Raw genomic sequence first — 23,408 nt, 5'->3', positions numbered from 1 at the left:
GCACCCGTTATAACCTGTCATCCCCACACACATACAATCGCACACACACACACCCACACACACACACACACTCATTCTCACACACACACAAACACACACATTCTCACACACACACACACACACAATCGCACGCACACACACACACACACACACACGCTCACCACAGGGATCAGAGTGTTTCAATACACCCCCCCCCCCCCCCCCCAACTCATCCCAGGGAACAGATAAGTGTATGGATTCCGTGCTCTTTAGCAGAAAATATGATCCGATAATATTTTCTGGTGGTAATAATTTCTTTTTTTGGACATAACATTAAAAAAAAAAAACATTTGTGCCAAAGATGTGGGTTTTGACGGCTGATGATGGATGCATTACATGTTTTTTTCTTTTTTCAAAAATGCTTTTAACAGACAGAACATCCCGAAGAGTGTTTGCAGGTACGACTTGGAATCCGACCAATGAAATGAGAGCGTTTCTCCTGGCAAGGAAGTCAACCTCAGTGCTCCGAATGGATGTAAGAAATGTCAACAAAGTAATTCTCTATGGAGTATTGGGTTTAGGAAAATGATACCTTCTCTTCTGTTGTGTTTGAATTGATATAATAACTTTCACAAATGGCATTATGATTAATGCTATAATTATCGTAATTAATATATAATTATTAGTTTGGTCTTTATTTCTTGTCCTTAATGTGTAGGTAGAATAATTACTCCTTACACTCACAGTAGATATTGGCCGATTCCCTCATCAATAACCTAATTTCGAGTTGTAATTAGAATACACACTTCGTGATTATGTTAAAGAACACTTAAAGAAAAAAGCAAAAAGGCTGAACAGCCTATATCAGGCTGGGACAACATATATTTGTTTATAAAGACCTTTTAAAGGTAAAGTGTGTAGAATTGAGTGGCATCTAGCGGAACGGAATTGAATATAAAAATCTGAAGTGTATAATGAGGAAAATATGAAAACAATGAAAATAAGAATTGTTGTGTTCTCGGGTTCACGTGCCTTTATAGTCATAGCTGCTATCTTACTTGTAAGCGATAACCTATAGTTTGACATTTACAGACCAAATACAATTGATAAATCGATCAAGGAACCTCATCCTTTGACACTTGGCTACTCAATGCTGTCATAGACGATGACAGGATTGGGGAAGTACCTACTTGCACCTCACAGTACTGTACAGGCCTCGGTAGTCTTCGGAGAGGGAGGGGTGGGCAGGCCGGGAGTTCAGTTGGTTGCAGTCTGCAACCTCACCGCTAGATGCAACACACACACACACACACACACACACACACACACACACACACACACACACACACACACACACACACACACACACACTCCTCACAAGCCACCAAGCCGCAGCAATCACTTTCTTAATCTATTCACAGTCTTAATCACTATGACAATGTGCTTGGTTCCCAAGTAATGGGAACCATGTTTTTATAAGGCAGCTCCCAATCCAAACACGTTCCATTGTTTGCCACAAGCAGTCAAGTCATTTAGCTACATCTATAGCTAGACACACACACATAAGAACATGAATATTTTAATCCTACATCATTTTCAAAACAAAAGCATATCGCTCTCAATAGTCAAGAGCAATTTATGACAGCAATTTGTGGCTCGCAGATGACAAAGCCCTGCGATTACAGAGCCACAATTATGCTACTTCATCTTGCACACAGATGTGTTTCTGAACATGGTCCTTGTCTGTCTTGGTCTTCACAATAAATGAAATGAGAGTCATTGTTGTACTGCTACAAGAGGCAACGGCTGTAAAAGAACGTTTCCACTGTTGCTCGTGTGGATCACAGGACCTCACGCGGCCAACGCAACCACACAACATGTGGTCGATATTAGCACGTTGTTCTGCTATCACAAGGAACTCCACGCACGCCATTTAGCAATAACAGATGACCAAAGATGCATGTGAGGAAATGTCAGGACGATTAATGAAGCGTTCTGTGCAAGGTAGTTTTAGGACAAAATCGACTCAAAGTGAGAAACAATATAATCCCACTTTCGTCTGTACAATCGATTATCCGATTTAAAGACGTTTGTCGCACATAACTCACAGCAACAGCGGTTGCAATTTTGTTTGGATGTAGGCTTTTTAAAAAAAAGAGAGTATCATTTTTTTAAATGGAAGGGAACCACAACAATTGTTGGTTTGTTTGCAAGACAGCCTTTCAAGGTTGATTTGACTACAATGTGTTGCAGTGGGACTGACGCCCTTCAGCCAGGCTATACGTTTCCCATCGTAATTATCAAGTGAGGTCATCCAGTACCTCGCATTAAAATGGATCTGCTTTGCAGCTCTGAACTCTAACCCAACGCTGCCAGGAACATAAACTTTCCCATTTCCTTAAGGGATTAAATATGTCTATAAGTGCTGTGCAGTCATTCTCCATACGTCCTACAGGCCTGTGCAAGTCTTTATATTGTACTTCATCTGAGCTGCGTAGACCCCTTCAGAAAGAGTCAAAATATCAATTTGAGCCCCCCGATCCAAACAACAACATCCTGGATTCATTGCATGGGGTGCCTTAAACTGAGTCCTTGGGGATGATCCAGCCCATTATACGGGCTTTAATAAGCTGTTTACTCTTTCGATAATCCAGACCAAGTAGCAGCAGATTTCTGCATGGCTGGAGCACACACACACCATTCAAACCACTGAGAACATGGGACGTGTTGGGTTTCTGGAAATAGTAACGTGTTGTTGTCCTTCTGAATTGGGGGGGGGGGGGGGGGGGGGGGGGTTGCATCTATCTATCTATCTATCTATCGAACAGTATATTTGTATCTATCTTTATCCATCATTATATCTATCCATCCTTTCATCTATATGTTTGTATCTATCTATCTATCTATTTATATTTGTATCTTTCTATCTATCTATCTATCTATCTCTCTATATCCATGTATCTATCTCTTTACCTACCTCATCCACCCATCCATCCATCCACCTATATCTCTCTGTCTGACTCTGTCATGGCTACATGTCTCAACTTCAAACAGCATATCAACCTATATACAAGCAAGAAACTCACAAACAAATAAACAAAAAAAGTCAATGCTAACTCTAATGCCTATAGTCCAAATGATGGCGATCCTACTGGCTGCTATTACTGCTCTGAGGAGCGCTCCTAATACCCTTGCCCCCTGGCACCAAGACGGCACACAACATGTCCTGCTGCTTGTGTGTGTGTGTGTGTGTGTGTGTGTGTGTGTGTGTGTGTGTGTGTGTGTGTGTGTGTGTGTGTGTGTGTGTGTGTGTGTGTGTGTGTGTGTGTGTGTGTGTGTGTGCCACCCCCAACGTACCGAGGAGGACAGAGCCAGTGCTTGTAACTTGAGAGTGGAGAGAGCGAGCGAGAGCGAGAGAGAAAGAGAGAGACAGAAAGCAAGAGAGAGAGAGAGAAAGAGAGAGAGAGAGCAAGAGAGAGAGAAAGCAAGAGAGAGAGAGAGAGACAGAAAGCAAGAGAGAGAGAGAGAAAGAGAGAGAGAGAGCAAGAGAGAGAGAAAGCAAGAGAGAGAGAGAGAAAGCAAGAGAGATAGAGAGAGAAACAGCTGTTGCCAGTCTCTCGTGCATCAGCCACAACTGTGATCTCATGGAACAAAGCTAGAATGCAAACCGCACGGTCTGGCCGGACACTCGGCCAGTCACACTTCTGCCTTTGTCCACTCTCTCGCTCCCTCTCTCTCTCCCTCTCTGTCATTCTTTGACACTCTCACTCTCTTTTTGTTTCACCCGCACGCAATTGTACACACAGACAGATACCCTCCCCTCCCCCACACACATATAGAAACAGAAAGAAATAGTTGGGCCAGTTGCACAGGACGCTAATCCACCAGAAACTAATCTATCATCGCTCCTCGCTACTTCTTCTCCACTGCCTGCGTGGTTTACGATGTGTTTCGTCAGAATAATACACCTTCGTAAAGTCCTTGCCTCTGAGCCATGAGTAATATTTCATAACAACTTCTTGAATTATAATAACAGCAGGGCTTCTGTTTTTTCTCGTGTAAAACCACTGTTGGAGACGGTTAGACAATTTCCTTTTCCTCGGGATACAAACGCTACCTGACAGGTGGGCGGGCAAAATGGCCGCCAATTCACAACACGTGCTGAATGGAGTGGTGACAGTTGCTTTTGATAGCACACCTGAGCCACAGCCTCTCTCTCTCTCTCTCTCTCTCTCTCTCTCTCTCTCTCTCTCTCTCTCTCTCTCTCTCTCTCTCTCTCTCTCTCTCTCTCTCTCTCTCTCTCTCTCCCTCCCTCCCAGGGAGAGTGGAAGGTTTCAGTCAATTCCGTTGTTACATTAAACTGACAGAACGCTGGCACACACAGAGAGTAGCTGTGGCAAAAATATTCACACATGGCAACCTTCAGGTGGGAGTGCACGCACACACACACACACAATAACACACCTACAATCGTACAGCACGCACACACACACGCACTCACATTACACACCTACAATTGTGCATCTCTAACACACACACACACACACACACACGCAAACAATACAACACGAGAAAAGCGCACGACACACATTCTTTTCACATACACACAGGCAGGAATACACGTGCGTGCATGAGCAGCGCACACACAGAGAAAACATAAATGGCAGGAGAGAGGGAGCGAGAGAGCTAAAAGCTTCCTGGTGGTAGCTGTATTACATTAGTACATTTTCCAAATGATATTTAGCGTCTCACTTTACATTTAAACGGCAGCCTTTCTCACCCTGCTCGCCCACAAGCCCTATGAGTCAGCAAGAACAGCCCTGTTGTTTCACCGCTGTAAAACGTGTCATATTTTGGGATTCTTTTTCGTTGCCTTTTGTTGTTGCGGTGTACATATTTTTGATATACGATTCCAGGCTTTTTTCTTTCTCAAATCGGTAGACGCGTTGTCAGCATCGTACGGCGTATCGGTGACGATTGGGCAGATAACATGTTCCACACGACACGGCCCTTAGATGCTCACACAAGAACGTCCGTTCCCCCCCCCCCCCCCCCTCTGTGTCAGTCAATTAGAGGAACAGAAAACGGGCCCTCTCCAATGTATAATAATTGAAAGCTTAAAGCTTTTTATTGTCTTGAGAAAAATCACGTCTTATGGCAATTTCCATTACAAACCACAGACTAAAAAGCCCTTGGCCATTAGTTCAACAGTTAATGTTAATTGCTTATGGGGGGGGGGCAGGGCATGTGACTGGGACAGTGTGTGTCGTAGTGTGCGTGGTAACCAGACAAGTTGTGTCTAGAAGGCTTCAGTCAGGGATTAGAGACAAATCCCTTCTATTCACACATTGACCAGTGTGTCTCAAGCCCGTTTTTCCCCAGGAAGCCGGGTGACAGGGCCCGCCCCCTTTCTCCTTCCTGGCTGTCAGAAATGTCAATCTGCCGTTTCCTTCGTCTCTGTCTGGGACCCTCCAACCCCTCCAACTCTAAAACTATTAAAGACACAGTCTGCACCTGCTGCTTGGTGTTACTGTGTTTGTGTGTGTGTGTGTGTATGTATGGAGATCCATATTCCAATCACCCATCCTCCGTTATGCTCATCAGGTACACACATCACACCATCATGTCTTATTTCATCGACCTAATCCGCTGAAATGCGGTGCTTTGAGCACATTGTTTTAAAGGACACATCTGGTCGTTGTTTCAATGATGGATTCATAGCGCATTGATTTAGAACCGTTAAAAAGGCAGAGGTGTCCCTCTGAGTTATTGAAAGATAGTGCATCATTATTGACCCATCAGATGTAAGTATTTAACAATGCTGTGGTATGAACACGGAAAAGAAAGAAAGAGATCTGTTTTTCATCCCAATATCATCCTCTTCTCCGCCAGACAATTCCCTTTCATACCCTGAGCAGTCAGTCGTTGCTCCATGTAGACGACGGTGTTTGCTGAGCTAAACTATGCACACAGCTTCTCCACTGGGAACCAGAAGAAGACCAAAGATACACACACAGATCTGGCAGATCTGTCATCTGATGACAGATCTGGCAGATCTGTCATCAGATGACAGGGTCAGTTACCCACAGTGGAGCAGCCCCGGGGTGCTGGCAGAATGTGTGTGTGGCTGTGTGAGTGTGTGTGTGTGTGTGTGTGTGTGTTTTTGATTAGATATATATTTGTGTGTGTGCATGTGTGCATAATGTGTGTGTGTGTGTGCGTGCGTGCGTGCGTGCGTGCGTGCGTGCGTGCGTGCGTGCGTGCGTGCGTGCGTGCGTGCGTGCGTGCGTGTGTGTGTGTGTTTGCATAGTGCGGGTGTGAGGAAGACACCAGTTAAAACAAAACAGAAACATGGACGACTTAAGAGACAACAAAACAAGTATGAAACAGTGGAGGCAGCTGGTCTAGGGTCAGCTCAGTGGGCCTATAGCTGGTCTGGGGTCAGCTAAGTGGGCCTATAGCTGGTCTAGGGTCAGCTCAGTGGGCCTATAGCTGGTCTGGGGTCAGCTCAGTGGGCCTATAGCTGGTCTGGGGTCAGCTCAGTGGGCCTATAGCTGGTCTGGGGTCAGCACAGTGGGCCTATAGCTGGTCTGGGATCAGCTCAGTGGGCCTATAGCTGGTCTAGGGTCAGCTCAGTGGGCCTATAGCTGGTCTGGGGTCAGCTCAGTGGGCCTATAGCTGGTCTAGGGTCAGCTCAGTGGGCCTATAGCTGGTCTAGGGTCAGCTCAGTGGGCCTATAGCTGGTCTGGGGTCAGCACAGTGGGCCTATAGCTGGTCTAGGGTCAGCTCAGTGGGCCTATAGCTGGTCTGGGGTCAGCTCAGTGGGCCTATAGCTGGTCTGGGGTCAGCACAGTGGGCCTATAGCTGGTCTGGGGTCAGAAAGTGGGCCTACAGTGGGCCTACTACAGCTGACCTGGGGTCAGCATGGTGGGCCTACAGTAGGCCTACAGAGGCGACGGGACGCACTCCAGCCTCTTGTTAAGGGCTGTTCTCAGGGGCCCTGGGGGGTTTAGGAGAGAGGTAATGAGGCCGATAAAGACGGGACAGGGGTGAAAGGTCGCTGACTGGACTTTGACTTATATTTGTGTAAAGGAACACACTGCCTTGTTATTCCACACATGATGCGTTCTGAGCATGTTTTCCATATGGCTGACTTTCTGCCTTTTTCTCACGTACTTACAACATCTTAAAGGGCCCCAATTTGTGTGTCCATACAGAAGTATGATCAAGAGATCAGAGATCAGACTTGGAGGCTGGTGAGCTGATCAATCTATCATACATCTTGGTGGACACTCCCACCTGAGAGTTGATGCATTGTAATGTATAAAGGTCAAATTGCACTTTAATGAAGTCACTAAGTGATTCTGTTTGCTTCACTTCCATATCCAAGAGACAGAGCAAGCAAGAGCAAGCAACTGGAGAGCAAGCAGCTGCAGGCCAGTTTGTTTAGGTCCCTGTTCCTTGGACCGTAGACCCTTCAAGCAATGCATCTGAATCTTGCTGACATGGAAACTGGAAGCCCAGCTCATGCATCTGAGAGATGTTCACGATCCAAACCCTTGTGCATCTGTATTGTCTCACTGCTAAACAACACAAAATAAAAAAGACTTTATTGGAGAACAAATCTAAACTGTGCTCCTCCAACAAAATATTCTTGGCGGCGGTTCTAAGAAAGTGGACATAATCTCTCATCATACCAACGTTGGTCTCCAAACCACAAGCAGCCATAATCTAAACACACGACGAGCCGAAGGTCCGGCTGAACCGAGCTCTGGACTGGAGAATATAAGAGTCAGAGCTAGAAGGTATCTAGATTTTGTAGAACTTGTTGTGTACTTAACATTACATTACAGTAACGCTTTATATTAAGGTCCTTGTAATAAGCCTTTGTTAATAGGTAATAAGTAATAAGTCTGTGTCATACTGTGTGTGTGTGTGTGTGTGTGTGTGTGTGTGTGTGTGTGTGTGTGTGTGTGTGTGCGTGCGTGCGTGCCTGTGTGTCGGTATCTGTATCATAGTGTGTGTGTCTGTATGTGCGTGTGTGTGTCCGTCTGTATGTGTGTTTGTATTTGCCCCAGGGGCCACACATCCAGGTCGCGGTGGGAGACTACACACTCCAGCCGATCCCCATCACTTCACACTTACCTCAAGCTTAGCTCCCGTTTCCCCCCGCAGCGACCGGGACAGCCAGCCAACCAGACAGCCAGCCAGCCAGACAGCAGGCCATCCAGCCAGCTTCAAATATCTCATCCCATCTGGATTTCAATTGGCCAAATTCCTCACCCTAATCCCTAGATGATGTGATGAATAGCCATTTCCTATTTTCTTCGCAGGGTGAAAGTGGATATTGGACCGGGAGTAATAATACAATGCTTGAAAAAGAAAGAAAATAATGAAAAAATAAAAAAAACGAGTTCCTGATTTCTGTTGCGAAGACGAAAGCTTGCCAGGCATGGCCCGTGTGTGTGTTATAGTTTATAATATTTCACCGGAGGCAAATCTGCGGTTATGATTCTCGGATGATTACAGAAACTCTTATTATTTCATTTATTGATCGGCATTTAAAGGGAAATTCAACAAATGACTAAAAAAGGCTTCCCAAATAAATGCCCAACCCCTACTTTAACCAGAGTTACAGTCTCAAAGGGCCTCACAGGCCACATATTCATGACACCAACCTAACCCTAGAGGGCAAGAACAAACGTCCCTGATTATCAAGTGTATCAGATGTATAGTGGCCTCATCGTTGCACAGTGCGTGGCACGGCTCCCCAAACCCGGTACACCAAAACCCCAAACCCCGAAAAGATCAAAGTTGGGGTTGGTGGAGCAACAGACACGCACACAGACACACACACACACACCACTATCCGTAAAAGAAACCCACATGACATGGCGAGATCTAACGAGACACACACCCCCACGCATGCACATGTGTGTGCGTGCGTGTGTAAATGTGTCTGTGTGTGTGTGTGTTTGCCTGTCACAGGAAAGACATGTGAGACAGCTGTCCCGTCACCCTGTGCCTAACACAAACAGACAAGACGGGACGGGATAGTGGAGCGATTGGTTGCACTACAGATATCCATCCCTCTGGTCTCGTGTGTGTGTGTGTGTGTGTGTGTGTCTGTGTCTGTGTCTGTGTGTGTGTGTGTCTGTGTCTGTGTCTGTGTGTGTGTGTGTGTGTGTGTGTGTGTGTGTGTGTTTCTGTGTCAGTGTCTGTGTGAGTGTATGTGTGTCTCTGTGTGTGTGGATGGTAGAGGGTGGGGACTTCATCCTGAGGGCCCCAGCGTGCGTGACCCCTGATGGCGACCCACGGGGGTGGGGGGTGGCGGGGGTTAGGGTCAGGTCCACGGGCCACTTGGGTTACGACTACTGTACATCACTCCACATGAAGGCCGCGGGCGGCGGAGAGGGGAGGGAGGAACGACGGAGGGGTGTCTCTTTGGATCATCCCGCCGCAAGTTCTCTGATTTATAACTCTCATGTTGTTTCTGTAAAGGAGGAGGAGGAGGAGGAGGAGGAGGAGGAGGAGGAGGGACAGATGACACTGGGAAGGTTTTATTGTTGTGGTGACAACTGTGCTTTTGTTTTCCTTTCCCTTTTGATATATTTTATCAAACCACTCTCTCGCTCTCCCTCTCTCTCTTCCTCTCTCTATGTCTGTGTCCCTCTCCCCCTCCCTCTCTCTCTCTCACAGGCGCCCAGACAGACAGACAGACAGACAGACAGACAGACAGACAGACAGACAGACAGACACAGAAACACCAAAGAAAGACAGACAGACAGACACAGACAGACACAGACACAGACACAGACAAACACACACACACACACACACACACACACACACACACACACACACACACACACACACACACACACACACACACACACACACTGTGACAACAAGTCTGGAACAACACACACACACACACAGTGTGTGTGTGTGTTGTTCCAGACTTGTTGTCACAGACAACTTTAGATCTCCGAAACAGAGAGAAGATTCTCCCCACTCCATAGCTCTATCTCTCATTTTCCAAGGGGGCCCCTCCTAGTCAAGGATCTCAATTTTAGGGTCCGCTTGCCGCCCCCCCCCCCCCCCCTTGTTTGTCTTCCATGGTTCGGGCCAATTATTGTCTGCTGCAGCAGCCTTGCCTACAGGGCAGTGGGCTATCAGCCGACCCCTCCATGCCCTGGTTCCGAACAGTCAGTCAAAACCTCAAGACTACACCTCAGAAGAATCCAACCCTACTGTCCCACACACGGCACAAACAACGGTCAATAAATAATAGAAATATAACAGAATCATTTAGATACATAGTTTATATTCATCATTTACTTAAAAAAACATAGCTAGCCTTGGCTTCAGCCTACGACGAACCAGTTAAACACACTGGAACCTCCTGCACTCACCCTCCACCCCACCTGACCAGGAAGGGGGGGCCTGCCCTGCTCTACCCAGACTGGGTGATGCATGGCCAGGGTACTGCCTGGGCCGCGATGCCTGAGGTCCTTCCCAGCTGAAGAATTTTCTGCTGTATTGAGTTGAGCTTATTCTTATTAGTTTCTCTTTAAACCCACTCAGCTTTTCTTCTTTTGCGTTGTTTGGTTGATGTGTATGTGTATGTATGTGCGTGTGTGTGTGTGTGTGTGGGTGTGTGTGTGCATGCAAGTGCGCCCGCGTACTTGTGCACGTGTATGTGTGTGTGTGTTTCTGTGTGCACCCACAAAATAAGCAGGGGATTTCCATGCGCTCAGCTGTCCAGGTATGTGTAATGAAGTCTGTGCCATGTTTTTAAAACACCGGGAGCCCAACTCATTTGGCATCCGAGTTAACTCAGTCCCACTCCCCCAACCTCAACTCCAACGCCCTGGTCGCCCCCCCTCTCCATGGACCCTTCCAGAAGCAGACCCGCTCACTGCCACATCCGCGGCCCCCTTTTTCCGAAAACTGAAATAAACATTAAGGGGATTTTGCTGCCTCTTTTACCCAAAGTGACATACGACCATTCACTCACACACCGACGGCGGAGTCGACAACGCAGGCAGCCAGCTCGTCGGGGGGAGACGTCTTGCTCAGGGACAACTCAGGGACAGCTCGGCGGAGCCGGGGAATCGAACTAGCGACCCTCCGGTTACTAGTCTACCCGCTCTACCACCTGAGCACCCGCTCTACAGCCGCCCTCACGATGGAGCAGCAGCACCCAGTCTGCGGTGTGTTCGCCCAGGGGGAGACCTGCTGTGTGTGTGTGTGTGTGTGTGTGTGTGTGTGTGTGTGTGTGTGTGTGTGTGTGTGTGTGTGTGTGTGTGTGTGTGTGTGTGTGTGTGTGTGTGTGTGTGTGTGTGTGTGTGTGTCACTGGGGGTCACTGGGGGTCACTGGGACGGTGCTGTTGGTGCACCAGTGGGTCCGGGGCGTGTGTGTCGACGGCCGCGTGAGGCGGCATGCGATACAGCCACCGTTGTGTGTGTATGTCTGTGTGTGCGTGTGTGTGTGTGTGTGTGTGTGTGTGTGTGTGTGTGTATATTTAGCCCTGGAATCCAGTGTATTATTCGGCAGCGGAGGGGAAGCAGGAACTCAATAAAACCACAGGAGAACAAGAGCGGCTTATCCTGCAGGGCCCTGCCGCGGACACAGGGGGATGCTCATTAATTGAACTCGATCTTTGGGGGGGGGAGCACAAGAGGACTACTGTGCTGCAGCCCACAGAACACAGGTGGCTGGAGGGAGGGAGAGAGAGGTAGAGAGACAGAGAGCGAGAGAGAGAGACGTACACAGAAAAAAGAGGGAGAGAGGCATAGAGAGACACAGGAAGAGAGAGGTAAAGAGATAGAGAGAGAGAGAAGCACAAACACCCCCACACACGGAAAGAAAGTGTGAGAGAGGCATTGGGAGAGACACTGGGAGAGACAGAGAGAGACAGAGAGAGAAAGAGAGAAAGAGAGAGAGAAAGCAGCTGTTGAGTTACACACACGCACACACCCCCAAAACATTCGGTCCGGCAGTATGTGAGCGCGTACAAAGTTTCATTTCCCAGATCCGCCTTCATCCTTCATCCTCCTGAACAGATGTGGTTGACTGGAGCGGCCAGAAACCCAATCTCCCGCTGCGGCCTCCTACTCATAACGCTGCCTCGCTGCTATTGGTCCACGCTAACCCCACACACGGTCCTGATGGAAGGACATCTAGACACTAACCAGACACTGGAATTGTTAACGCAAGAAATACAATCTTTTAGGGCCGAAAGTGTTTTTTCCCCTTCTACAGGTGCCTTATGACCTGCTTTTTTTCAAGCCTATGTCGAGCCTGTTTTTCTCATTCCATTGCCTTTCTCCTTTCTCCAAATCCCCCCCCCCCCGTGTTTTCTCTGGCATGTGTAATTTGTTTTGCATATTTCCTGTCTGTAGCCTTACATGTGTGTACTAGCGGTAGTAGAGATAGTTAACAGCTGTGTGTCTGTTCCCCCCGAAAACACCTGCAAAAACAATCCAGACACTACTAACTACTACTGGCCTACTCCTCTCAACATCCCCTCTCTCACTCTCTCTCTTTTCACCTTTCTCCCTCTGCCTCTCTCTACCTCTCTCGGCCTCTCTGACCACGAGCCCCATGTAATGCGATCCAGCCTCTCCTCTACCTCGGGCCCTCAGGAGCCACCAGGGAGGCCAGAACTTGGTCAGTAGTCGGGAGGGGGGAGACAGAATGAAGACCGGTACTGCGCTGGTCCGGTCTGGTACGGCCTTGTCCAGTCAGTCAGTCAAACAGTCAGTCAGTCAGTCAGTCAAACGGTCAGTAAGTCAGTCATTCAGTCAGTCAGGCAAACAGTCAAACAATCAGTCAGTCAATCAGTCAAACAGTCAGTCAGTCAGAGAGGGAGAGAAAGAGGGGGAGCAAAAAGGGGAGAGAGACTGGGGTGAACAGGAAGTTTGCATGTTGCATTTGCATGTTGATAAGTTCCTGCTTCCTGTAGTAATTAGGCCGTCCTTCCAGGCCGTTCCGTGAGCACACCTTCCGCCCCGGTCTTTACGTGAAATAGAGCCAGCGGGACCTCTGCATGCTCCTCATTGCATGGCCATGATGCCACGCGGTCTATAATTAATGAATTGGTGTAGCGATGATGAGGGTCATTTGAAGGGGCCTGATATGATCTATGCAACCTGATCCATGCAAAATCCATTCACCCAAACCGCCCCTTCACCCACTCTCACCCTGTCCCTCCAGTGCTTCCCTCCTAGCCACAACCCGCACAGCTCTGAGGTCAGCGACACCCCCGTGCAGAAGAAGACTCTCAGGTATACCCCACCACCACCCCTACCACCTTCAAGGTCTGTCCTCCCACTTGTCAATGTAGCAGACAAAAGGAAGGGGAGAGATGGGGAGCACACATATGAAAGAGACTTCCAATCTGTCATCACAAACGGCAGGGCCTCCAGAAAAAGTGAATAATTTTCAATGAGAAATACATTTATTTCATGTGTTATTCCCCCCCCCCCCCTGCACCCCCACAGTCAGAGTCAGTACTTAGCTGTCAACGTCAGTTAGTCTAGGAGAGGGAATTCACCAGGAAGAGTAATGGCTCCGAGCGAGGAGGCCAAGAACAAAGGCTTCCCGAAACTCACTGTTCAAAATGCGTTTCAATCAAAACGCCTGCAGCGTGGCGAAACCATTTGGAACGAAACCATTTGTGATATCGATTCAATCGTAATTACCCGAGATTGGGTCCCAAAATAAAAGCGTCGGACATATGAAGAAACTCCGAGGCCTGCGAGTTCTACAGACTGGGGCAGTCTGGGTGAAAAGAAAAGCGTGCCGTGTCCAGAGTGTTGAGCCAACATTTTATCAGCGCAATAGCAAGCGTTTAACAGCTGCGTGTAATGCTAAACAAACAGTAAAAAGTGTTACATTGTGAGGCTTTCGGTCCAAGCAGGTGGCGGTCTACCGTAAGGCTGGGTGGTCCCAGAAACAACGCTGAGTTACAGGACGTAGTCATGCCACATGCGTCCACACAGGCACACACACACACACACACACACACACACACACACACACACACACACACACACAACGAACACAAACCTATGTGCATGGCATCTGCTTAATGCATAGAGTATAATTACAAAATTATTTCAATCATTCCTGGTCAATTTATACATGTCTCTCGCCTATATATATGGCCGAGAGACATGTATAAATGGAGTAGGAATATATATATGTATACACATATACAACCCTTTCATTCTCTCCTGCAGACTCCAACACAGCTGCCTTTGATTTGCCGTGCTCCGGCCGTAGATGCAGTTACAGTGTGAACTTTAACACACAGATTCCTAACATTCTTGACGGGTGTGTGTTTCCCCCGCAACGCAAACTACAACTTAGTGATGGTCGTCCTCCTCCTCCTCCCCGCACGGCTCACTGGCATGGGTCGGCGCGGCCCGCTCCCCCTCTGAAGACGCACACGTGTCACCACTATCGGCATGGCTGGGATGGTTCCTCCTGCCACCCAACAGCCCCGGGGGAACCCATGACCAGAGGAATCTTGTCTGCCACAATCCGGTAAAGGTCGAGGTCAACAGTCAAGAGCGGGTTCTCCAGACGTGAAGACGGAGCGATTGTGTTGCTCTTCACACGAGAAACCACCCGGTCACAGTCCAATCACAAGCAAAACGACAAGGATACTGACTAGAATCGCACCTTGGCATAGCTCATTTATTTCTGGCCCTTTCATACAGTTGGCCAATGTAAATTGATACCTGCAAGAGGTATCAATGGGATTCGTTTTTTGTCCTTGTTTTGTAAGCCCCTTTGTAAGCCCTGTTGTAAGATGCAGAAGACATACACGCTATATGTCCTTGCTAGGAAACTACATTTGCAGCTTTCAAGCTGCTTTTTTTTTCAGCTTCCTTGCCTCCATGTCGGAGCAGAGTCAGCGTATTCCGGCTATTTATGAGGTGTCTTGCAGCGGCAAGTTCATTGCCGTAATGACACAGGAATGCTAATTCCACCGCCGCACGGCAAACGCCGGCTCGGTGTGGAAAACAGCCGCCAAACGTGGTGTGCATCAGGGCTGCGTGTCAGGTCAACTCCATCAGTGGTCCCACCGATGGAGGCTGGAGAATGAACACACCCTGGCTTTATACGAGCCACCAGGAGCTGTGGGCTGCCGCAGGCCCTGAGGTACATGGCCTGCGTTGGGAAATGCACTTTAATATGTATGCATGTGTACAAGCATGAATTATGAAGAATAGGCATTTTTTTCGAATGCGCCAGCCGAGCATTTGTGTCTAGTGTGACTTCTGCTGCAGCATAGAGACGGCAGCCGACGAAATGCAGACGCAAAGTGTATGATTCCCGTTGAACATAATATTTCCCTGTATTGTTTCGTCAGCAAATATTCCGTTTATAGCAGCCTTTTGCCGGATCTTCATGAGTGGATGATTAATATTGTTTTGATGAACAAACATTCAAATAACGATTGAATGTTTTATTGATATTGGCAGATGTATATGGTTGACTAAGGTCTGAACTCATATAACTGGCCAATGACGAAATACATTGCCAAACAAACAATCAATAAATAAAAAATATTTGCTTAATTTCGAATATACGCTTCATGGTTTGTGAGTATGGTAAATACAAACACCCACATAGTGTAGAATACTGCCCTCATACCCAAATTCATACAACTGCACATGCACACGCGCACACATACACACCTTTCGGTTTTCCTTAAACCCTCGTAGGTGGTAATTTAAAGCAGAACATATTTCCCTACTACTAGTGTAGGTATGAAAGTCCAACCAGAAAGTGAAAACACCTTTCATGAATGAATGCCAATTCATGAGTGGTTGACTCACCCACTAAAGATATGCGGTGAAGATGAGAGATGTGACGCATTCTGGAATCGATCCCGGGTCCACCGAAGCCTGCTGTTGTTGTTGTTGTTGTTGTTGTTGTGTTTTCTGTTAAAGAGAATTTTGCATGTTAATATACAGCAACATCCATTCACACATTACCACTAAACACAATCACAAAATGATGACTCCATGTGTTCACGTTTACAATTACTCACAACTACTGTCAGTCATGTTGAGGAACATTTGAAACCATCTCACCCCCCCTTCACTGTGAGGCTCTAGTCCCCCCCCCCCCCCAATCTCCTCTCAACCAAATAACAGGATGTCAACTTTCTCTGTGCCAGAGGTCAATGACCTTCCAGGCAGAAGACCCCGTCACCATCCTGCTACGGCTTGAAGCGATTCCTGCCTTCTGCTGGCCTACTTCCCCTCCATCCTCCACCCTCCACCCTCCACCCTCCACCCTCACCCTCCCTCAGCCCCTCGGACCAGACAGAGAGTCAAACGGGATTGGGGGGCTGCGAGAGCCGGTGGGCTCCAGAGATTAGGAGCTCATTATCATCATGGACTAGAGGCGGTCTTCAGGAAAGGAGAGGATAGCAGTAAAGTGGAACAAGATGAGCTGTAAGTCCCCCCCCTCCGCCCCTTCCTTCTCCTCTTCCTTCCCATCTTCCTCTTCCTCCTCCTTCTCCAGCTGATAAAAGAACCAGGGATCCATTTTTTTTGCGAAGTGCCCAACAGGCCTTTTGCATTAGGAGTTGGACACACCCTCCCCTGTCCTCCTTTCGTCTCTCCCCTTCTCTACGGTGGTTCCCGATTGAGCTCATGAATATGGATCTAAGATCTCTGCTCTGATTGGCTGAACTGACTTCCTGTCTTTAGAAAAATCAAGGAAACCACGGGTGAGGGGTTGCATCTTGCTAAGTTTAGTGTTGTTGTGTGTGTGTGTGTGTGTGTGTGTGTGTGTGTGTGTGTGTGTGTGTGTGTGTGTGTGTGTGTGTGTGTGTGTGTGTGTGCGTGTGTGGCTTTCTGTGTCTGTGTATGTGCATGTGTGCATGTGCGTGTAAGTGTGTGTGTTTCTGTGTGTGCATATTTGAGTGTGTGCACGTGCTTGTGCTCTTCAAACAACAATTTCCAATGTTTAAACTGAGACAATATTTCATGTCCTCCAAGAGTCTTCTGGTGTGGTTTTGTTACATAAACAGCCAAATCCTGAGCATAAGAAAAAGGTTTGGAATAGATTCAAATCATACACTACAGTATTCTTCCCAAATCATTCACAACAAGGACACAAACAAGTATTCATTCAACCCACTCCAGGTCATTCATAGTAGAAGGAGCAAAGTTATGAAGCATTATTCACTGTGTGTAAATTGAATATGTAATATAACATTAACAACCACAACAACAACAAATACTGTGTTATTCCTTTGTAAGTCAGAATCACACAGGTGTTGTTTATACAGAGAGAAACACGCCAGCCTTCTCCCTCCTAAGATAGCATCGCAATATCTCTCCCTCTCTCCCGCCCTCTCTCGCTCTCCCCCCCCCCTCTCCCCCGCTCTCTCTCACAGCCTTAACATTGTTCCAACGCCCACGGCTCGTGTGTGAAGCCACCCCAGAAACGGTGAGCAGGCAGACAGCAGGCTGACCAGCCGCACTCACAAGCCATCCCCACTAACGTTAGCCTCGTGAAAGAAGTCTCTCTCTCTCTCTCCCTCTCTCTCAGCTATCTCATTCTCCTCCCTCCCTTCTTCCATATCTCTTTCTCTCTCTCCAACCCAAACACACTCTCTCCCCATCTGACCCCCATGCCACGCCCTCTCACCCCCATGCCACTATAATATAAACTGGCAAGTTAATACTTGACTAAAATAGACAAAAATACACCAAAATAATATAATTGTTTTGTCACAGATCTGCACACATGGTAAGCACTTGATTGTTTTTAACACTGCACTCTTCCTTGGCTTTGTTTTCTCATACAAGTGTACATGTAGACATGACAAAGCTGTATATGCTCATGCATATGACTCATTACTTTTCCATTTATTTGTTGTCAGACTGGTCATGTCAGAGTCAAACAATTCTGATATGGAAATAGGGCTACAGAGAATGTATGATCTACCAGAGACACAAAAATATAGATCATTTTATCTTACATTTAACTTAATGTGAAACTATTTAAACACCATTATTAATTTGCATTGGAATAAAACATCATTCATGTTACTAAGCCTACGTGACTCTCTGCAAACAGCCTACAACTTAAACAAAGATACAGGGCAACAGTTTGAGGATAATGGTGCCAATCAGTGATGAGCATCCACAGCCTCTCAGTAGCAGCCTCTCAGCACCTCTATCGGGGTCCCGCTGATATCGTAGGCTGATAGCAGCTGAGCATCAAACTCCGATGCAAATAACAAACCAAATCTAATCCCAAGCATACACAAAAAGACAATACCCTTTGGTTTGTTCAGAGATTAAAATGATGAAAGCTTTGCGATGTAGCCTATACGGTAAGATCAGTGTTGGAGCAGCGCACTGTGCGATAGAGAAACCAAATCAAAACAAACATACCTTTTCGCGTCAAGGACAATTCAGTCGATCCGTACGCTGTATGTCTGGCTGTGTTCACCAGGCTGCTGTTGGGTACTGCGGTTGTTGTAGCCTAACACTCACTACATCTGTACAGCGCTCTTTAAAAATACTTTCCCAACGTGTAGAAAGAGGGGAACTTTCAGAGCGTAGGACCTGGGCTACTTTATGTTGTGCAGTGTGGATGAATGCCCTTCCCGGCTGAGTGAGGGCTCCCACCTCTGACGTCTTGGAGAAGTGCACAGGTTCTGCTCCGCGTCCGAGGTGGTGTTTGGTCGGGTTTTGGATTTCCCGAGATAACGACCACTGAATCACGGTCCAGAAGCTTTCTCAAGCGTATAAGGTGATCGTCTGGTCTGTTGCCCACGCAGCGCATTAAAAGAGTGACTAGTTTATGTAGTTTTCTTTTCTATGGATTCCATCCGTAAAATGTTTTACAGAGGCACACACATGACTCAAGCTTGTGACGTGCGGATTATTATTTGGCATTACCCTCACACCCTAACTACATTGGAGCTGAGTCGATGCTTGTATTGGCAGGTCCCCATGCAAGACACACCACCAGACTTCACAAGTCTGCTATAAGCTAATGAGTTGCGTACATTCAGATGGGTGTGTTATTGTAATGATACACCAATTAATTTAAATTTGTTTTTATTTGATGTAGGTACAGGTAGAGGAGCAAGACATAAGCCCACTTAGGTTCTTCAGATTTAAAAAAATGTTTTCTAGACAGTAAGGACAATCATGGGGCAGACATTTTGGACGTCATTCATGCAGTTAAACGCTTTTCTGTGATGCTGTATATTTTTCTGTGTACAAATCTTTATAAATGGTCAATCCAAATATTGCATCTCTACTAAAAGGCCTGACAATTATAGTAAAATAACATTGAGAATGACAGAGACAATGCATTATTAACACTGACCGGTGGCCATGGAGATTAATGGCCATTGTTAAAATGATACATGCATGTCAATTTATCCCATGAACATTTTTACAAAATGATCTACGTAATAACATAAATTAAGAAAAAGATGAAAACTATTTAAACATGACTATACATGACGCATGATTGTCAAGGCATGCCATGGACATTTCTTAAGAACAGCAACACATCGCAAAGTTCATATTGAACGACAGAATATCAGCAACTGATTGGTCTTGTCAATGGAGTAAACTTTGATGTGCAAAAAAAAAAGATAACTCTGAAAACCCCCAAAAATGTTGTTTAGCGCAAAAATAAATAGACCTGAATAAAGGCTACACATCTATGAAAAGCCCATTAAAAACTGCACAGGGGAATCAACTTTACTGACATAAAATTTGCAAGTTCAAGCTCAAGTTAAAAAATGCAGGTACAATGCAACAAACTACCAGACAGCAGAACCCACGACCAAATAAGTGACCCAGCCAGATAATGGTAAGTTGATAAGAATGTGTCTGAACTGTAGAATAACATCAATGGTGACCCAAACGTGGTATCGACCCCCTGGCTAGAATCCTAATGCTGCTCTTGCACAGGTTAGATCTTGACAGTGTTGGCGTGTTTTTTGCACAACGGCTTGTCCATTTTGGAGAAGAACGCCTGGCCTTCCAGACTGGTGCTGCAGACCTGTGGAGCACACATACACACACACACACACACACACACACACACACACACAAAGATACACACACACACACAGACAGATACACACAGATACACACACACACACAAAGATACACACACACACACAAAGATACACACACACATACACACACACACACATGCATACAAACACACACATTCAGACACAAGCACACACATACCCACAAACAAACAGACACAGTTATTAAAATGTGTTGGTAGTTAATTCTACATTATTCGGATATCATTTTGAGATTGTCATAACTACCTCTATGTTTACAGGGTACGTACCGTGCACACAAAGCAGGTATCATGCCAAGTGAAGCCCAGGGCATCAAGGAATTTATCCCCAGCCTCAATGGGGAAGTCGCAGCCATGGCAACTGGTCCCAAACAAAGTGTAATAATCTGCAAATTTGAAAAAACATTGTTTGGTTTAAAGTAACAGTTTACTGTGTGATTATAATCGGCCTACCATTCGGGCAAAACCACACAAAGAGACATATGTTTGTCTTTCCGTGGCAGGAGACGAGTAAGCTGAAGCGCAACCATGCGGTAACGCAACCCCTGATGTACTTGATGGTTGATAGGAAAACAGCAGTTCTCTAAACAACCGCAGCATGTTCAAACTTTTCTGCGGCTCCTCCCGAAAAAATAATCCAATCCGTCAACAATATGGAACAAAGAAAATCTTCCCTGGAATCATATCCTTTCGAGGAGTACAAAATATAACAGTTGCATGCATTTTTGGGAACTGAAGTCAATGGGGCAGTAGAGCTATGGTGTGTGACTGACTCCCAAGCCGGAAAGGTTGGGGGTTTCGAAACCCTACTGTCCAAAGTCTAGATCCACATGCCAACACGTCCATGAAAAGAGGCAGAAGCCTGAGTTTATTGTGAACTGTTGTCTCCCACTGATACCCCGCAATGGCTCCCTGTGTCTCGATCCCGTACCTGTCTCACAGTACGGCTGTCCGTCCTCCATGTGGAAGGTGTTGCCTCGGATGGGCTTCTGGCAGGAGACGCACACGAAGCAGTGGACGTGCCAGGTCTGCTTCAGGGCGTTCATCACCTCCTACGACAACACAGAATAGTGAAGGGGGAGATTGCTGTAAGTCTGCATATGCTTGTTCATTTTTGGGGATAAAAAATAAAGCATTTATCTATGTGTTTCTGTTTCTGTCTGTCTGTCTGTCTGTCTGTCTGTCTGTCTGTCTGTCTGTCTGTCTGCCTGCCTGCCTGCCTGCCTGCCTGCCTGCCTGCCTGCCTGCCTGCCTGCCTGCCTGCCTGCCTGTCTCTCTCTCTCTCTCTCTCTCTTCTTCTCTCTCTCTCTATCTCCCGCTACTGTATTCTTCTCCCTCTCTCTTACTCCTTTCCTCTCCCCCTCTCTCTCTCTCCCACCCTCTTTTTCTCCCTCTCACACCCCCTCTTTCCCTCTGTCCCTCCATCCCTTCCTCTCCCCCCGCTCGTTTAATAACAGCAGTGAAATATAAAATTCTATTGACTTACACAGACCTCACTCATACACCCAACGTCCTCGCCTCTTCAGACCCCCTTAAACATGTGTGCGGGGCCTTCTATACCGACTGTGTGTGTGTGTGTGTGTGTGTGTGTGTGTGTGTGCGCCCCCGCCCCCTCCTCACCCCTAGGATCTTGTGCTGGCAGCTCTTGCAGGTGGGGGCCAGGTACTGCTCGTAGCAGTGCACGCAGAACACCTGTCCGCGCTCCTCCACGAAGCCACAGTCCACCAGGGAGCCGTGGCAGTGGGAACAATTGAACTCCTCGGGGTGCCAGGACATGCCCATGGCCACCAGGAAGGGGCCCCTGTGGGGGGGGGGGGGGGGGGGGGGGGGGGGGGGCGACAGGGAAAGGACCACAGAGAAGTTACGTTTTTTTTACATTTTGTTTTTTAAAAGCCGCAAAGTTCATGCAGCCTTAATTATAAAGGCGTGAATGATATAAAGACGAGGCATTCATACTATTATACACCGGCTTAAAAAGCTGCGTTTTTTATGTTCGTTGAAGTGAGATCAAACATGAATTTGGAATACCAAACCCGTACCCAAAGCCATGGATTTGACCACGGATGTTGGACTGTGTGACGACTGTAGGACAGTAGGAACGGACATGTCGTCCCACAGTCCAACATCCGCCCTTCTCTACCTGATGACGGTGTTGCACTTGTTGCACATGGGCGTACGGGTGCCGGCGGGGATGTGCTCGGCCCTCTGCACCAGGGAGTCCAGGTCCTGGGGGTGGGGCTGGGGGGTGGGCCGCTGGGGACCCTGGGGGGCCGTCTCCGTGACCTTGCCAAACGAAGGCGCCGGGCGGGCTAGGCCTTTAGGAAAACCTGGAGGTGGGGGGGGGGGGGGAGAAGGTGGTCATGTTATATATGTGAGGATAATGAATGATAATCACCACAATCTATAATTGTTATTTTTCATTTTACACATTTGATAAGCATTGTGAGAAGAAGTAGTATTAATACTAGTCGTAACAGTAGGAGTAGTCTTTGTGGTAGTAGATTTAGTTGCCGTACTAGTAGTTGGGTGGGACTGGAGCTACTTCCACCGAACACTGTGTACAGGTGTTTCAGAACTAAGTGAACCTCGTTAAGAAGCCTGATCGTAGAACGCCAAACCTTGTATAGAAGCCTTAATCAGCAGGTGTTCTAACTTAAACTTGTTAAGAAGCCTTAATCAGCAGGTGTTCTAACTTAACCTTGTTAAGAAGCCTTAATCAGCAGGTGTTCAAACTTAACCTCATTAAGAAGCCTTAATCAGCAGGTGTTCTAACTTAACCTTGTTAAGAAGCCTTAATCAGCAGGTGTTCTAGCTTAACCTTGTTAAGAAGCCTTAATCAGCAGGTGTTCTAGCTTAACCTTGTTAAGAAGCCTTAATCAGCAGGTGTTCTAGCTTAACCTTGTTAAGAAGCCTTAATCAGCAGGTGTTTAAACTTTACCTCATTAAGAAGCCTTAATCAACAGGTGTTCTTTGTCAAGCTTGTTAAATAGCCTGAATCAGCAGGTGTTCTAGAACTAACTCAACCTCCTTAAGAAGCCTCAATCAGCAGGTGTTCTAACTTAACATCGTTAAGAAGCCTTAATCAATAGGTGTTCAAACTTAACCTCATTAAGAAGCCTTAATCAGCAGGTGTTCAAACTTAACCTCATTAAGAAGCCTCAATCAGCAGGTGTTCTTACTTAACATCGTTAAGAAGCCTTAATCAGCAGGTGTTCTAGAACTAACTCAACCTCGTTAAGAAGCCTTAATCAGCAGGTGTTCTAACTTAACATCGTTAAGAAGCCTTAATCAGCAGGTGTTCTAGAACTAACTCAACCTCGTT

At 46.9% G+C, this 23,408-nt stretch overlaps 1 protein-coding gene across 1 annotated transcript in view; it reads right to left on the bottom strand.

Moving 5' to 3' along the window:
• Positions 1-19,072: 19,072 nt before the first annotated feature.
• The window catches only part of pdlim5b (PDZ and LIM domain 5b), a 41,982-nt gene continuing 37,646 nt past the window's right edge, over positions 19,073-23,408 (bottom strand). The window contains exons 9-13 of the mRNA XM_079735044.1: positions 22,227-22,413; positions 21,707-21,887; positions 21,018-21,138; positions 20,357-20,472; positions 19,073-20,050 (exon numbers count right to left, since the gene is read on the bottom strand). Of these exons, the coding sequence (XP_079591170.1) occupies positions 19,961-20,050; positions 20,357-20,472; positions 21,018-21,138; positions 21,707-21,887; positions 22,227-22,413 (695 nt within the window). The 3' untranslated portion in view covers positions 19,073-19,960. The remainder of the gene's footprint in view (positions 20,051-20,356; positions 20,473-21,017; positions 21,139-21,706; positions 21,888-22,226; positions 22,414-23,408) is intronic.

This window comes from Pollachius pollachius (assembly GCF_949987615.1).
Source record: "Pollachius pollachius genome assembly, chromosome: 4".
Taxonomy (NCBI): domain Eukaryota; kingdom Metazoa; phylum Chordata; class Actinopteri; order Gadiformes; family Gadidae; genus Pollachius; species Pollachius pollachius.
This window is presented reverse-complemented; position numbering and strand designations above follow the sequence as displayed.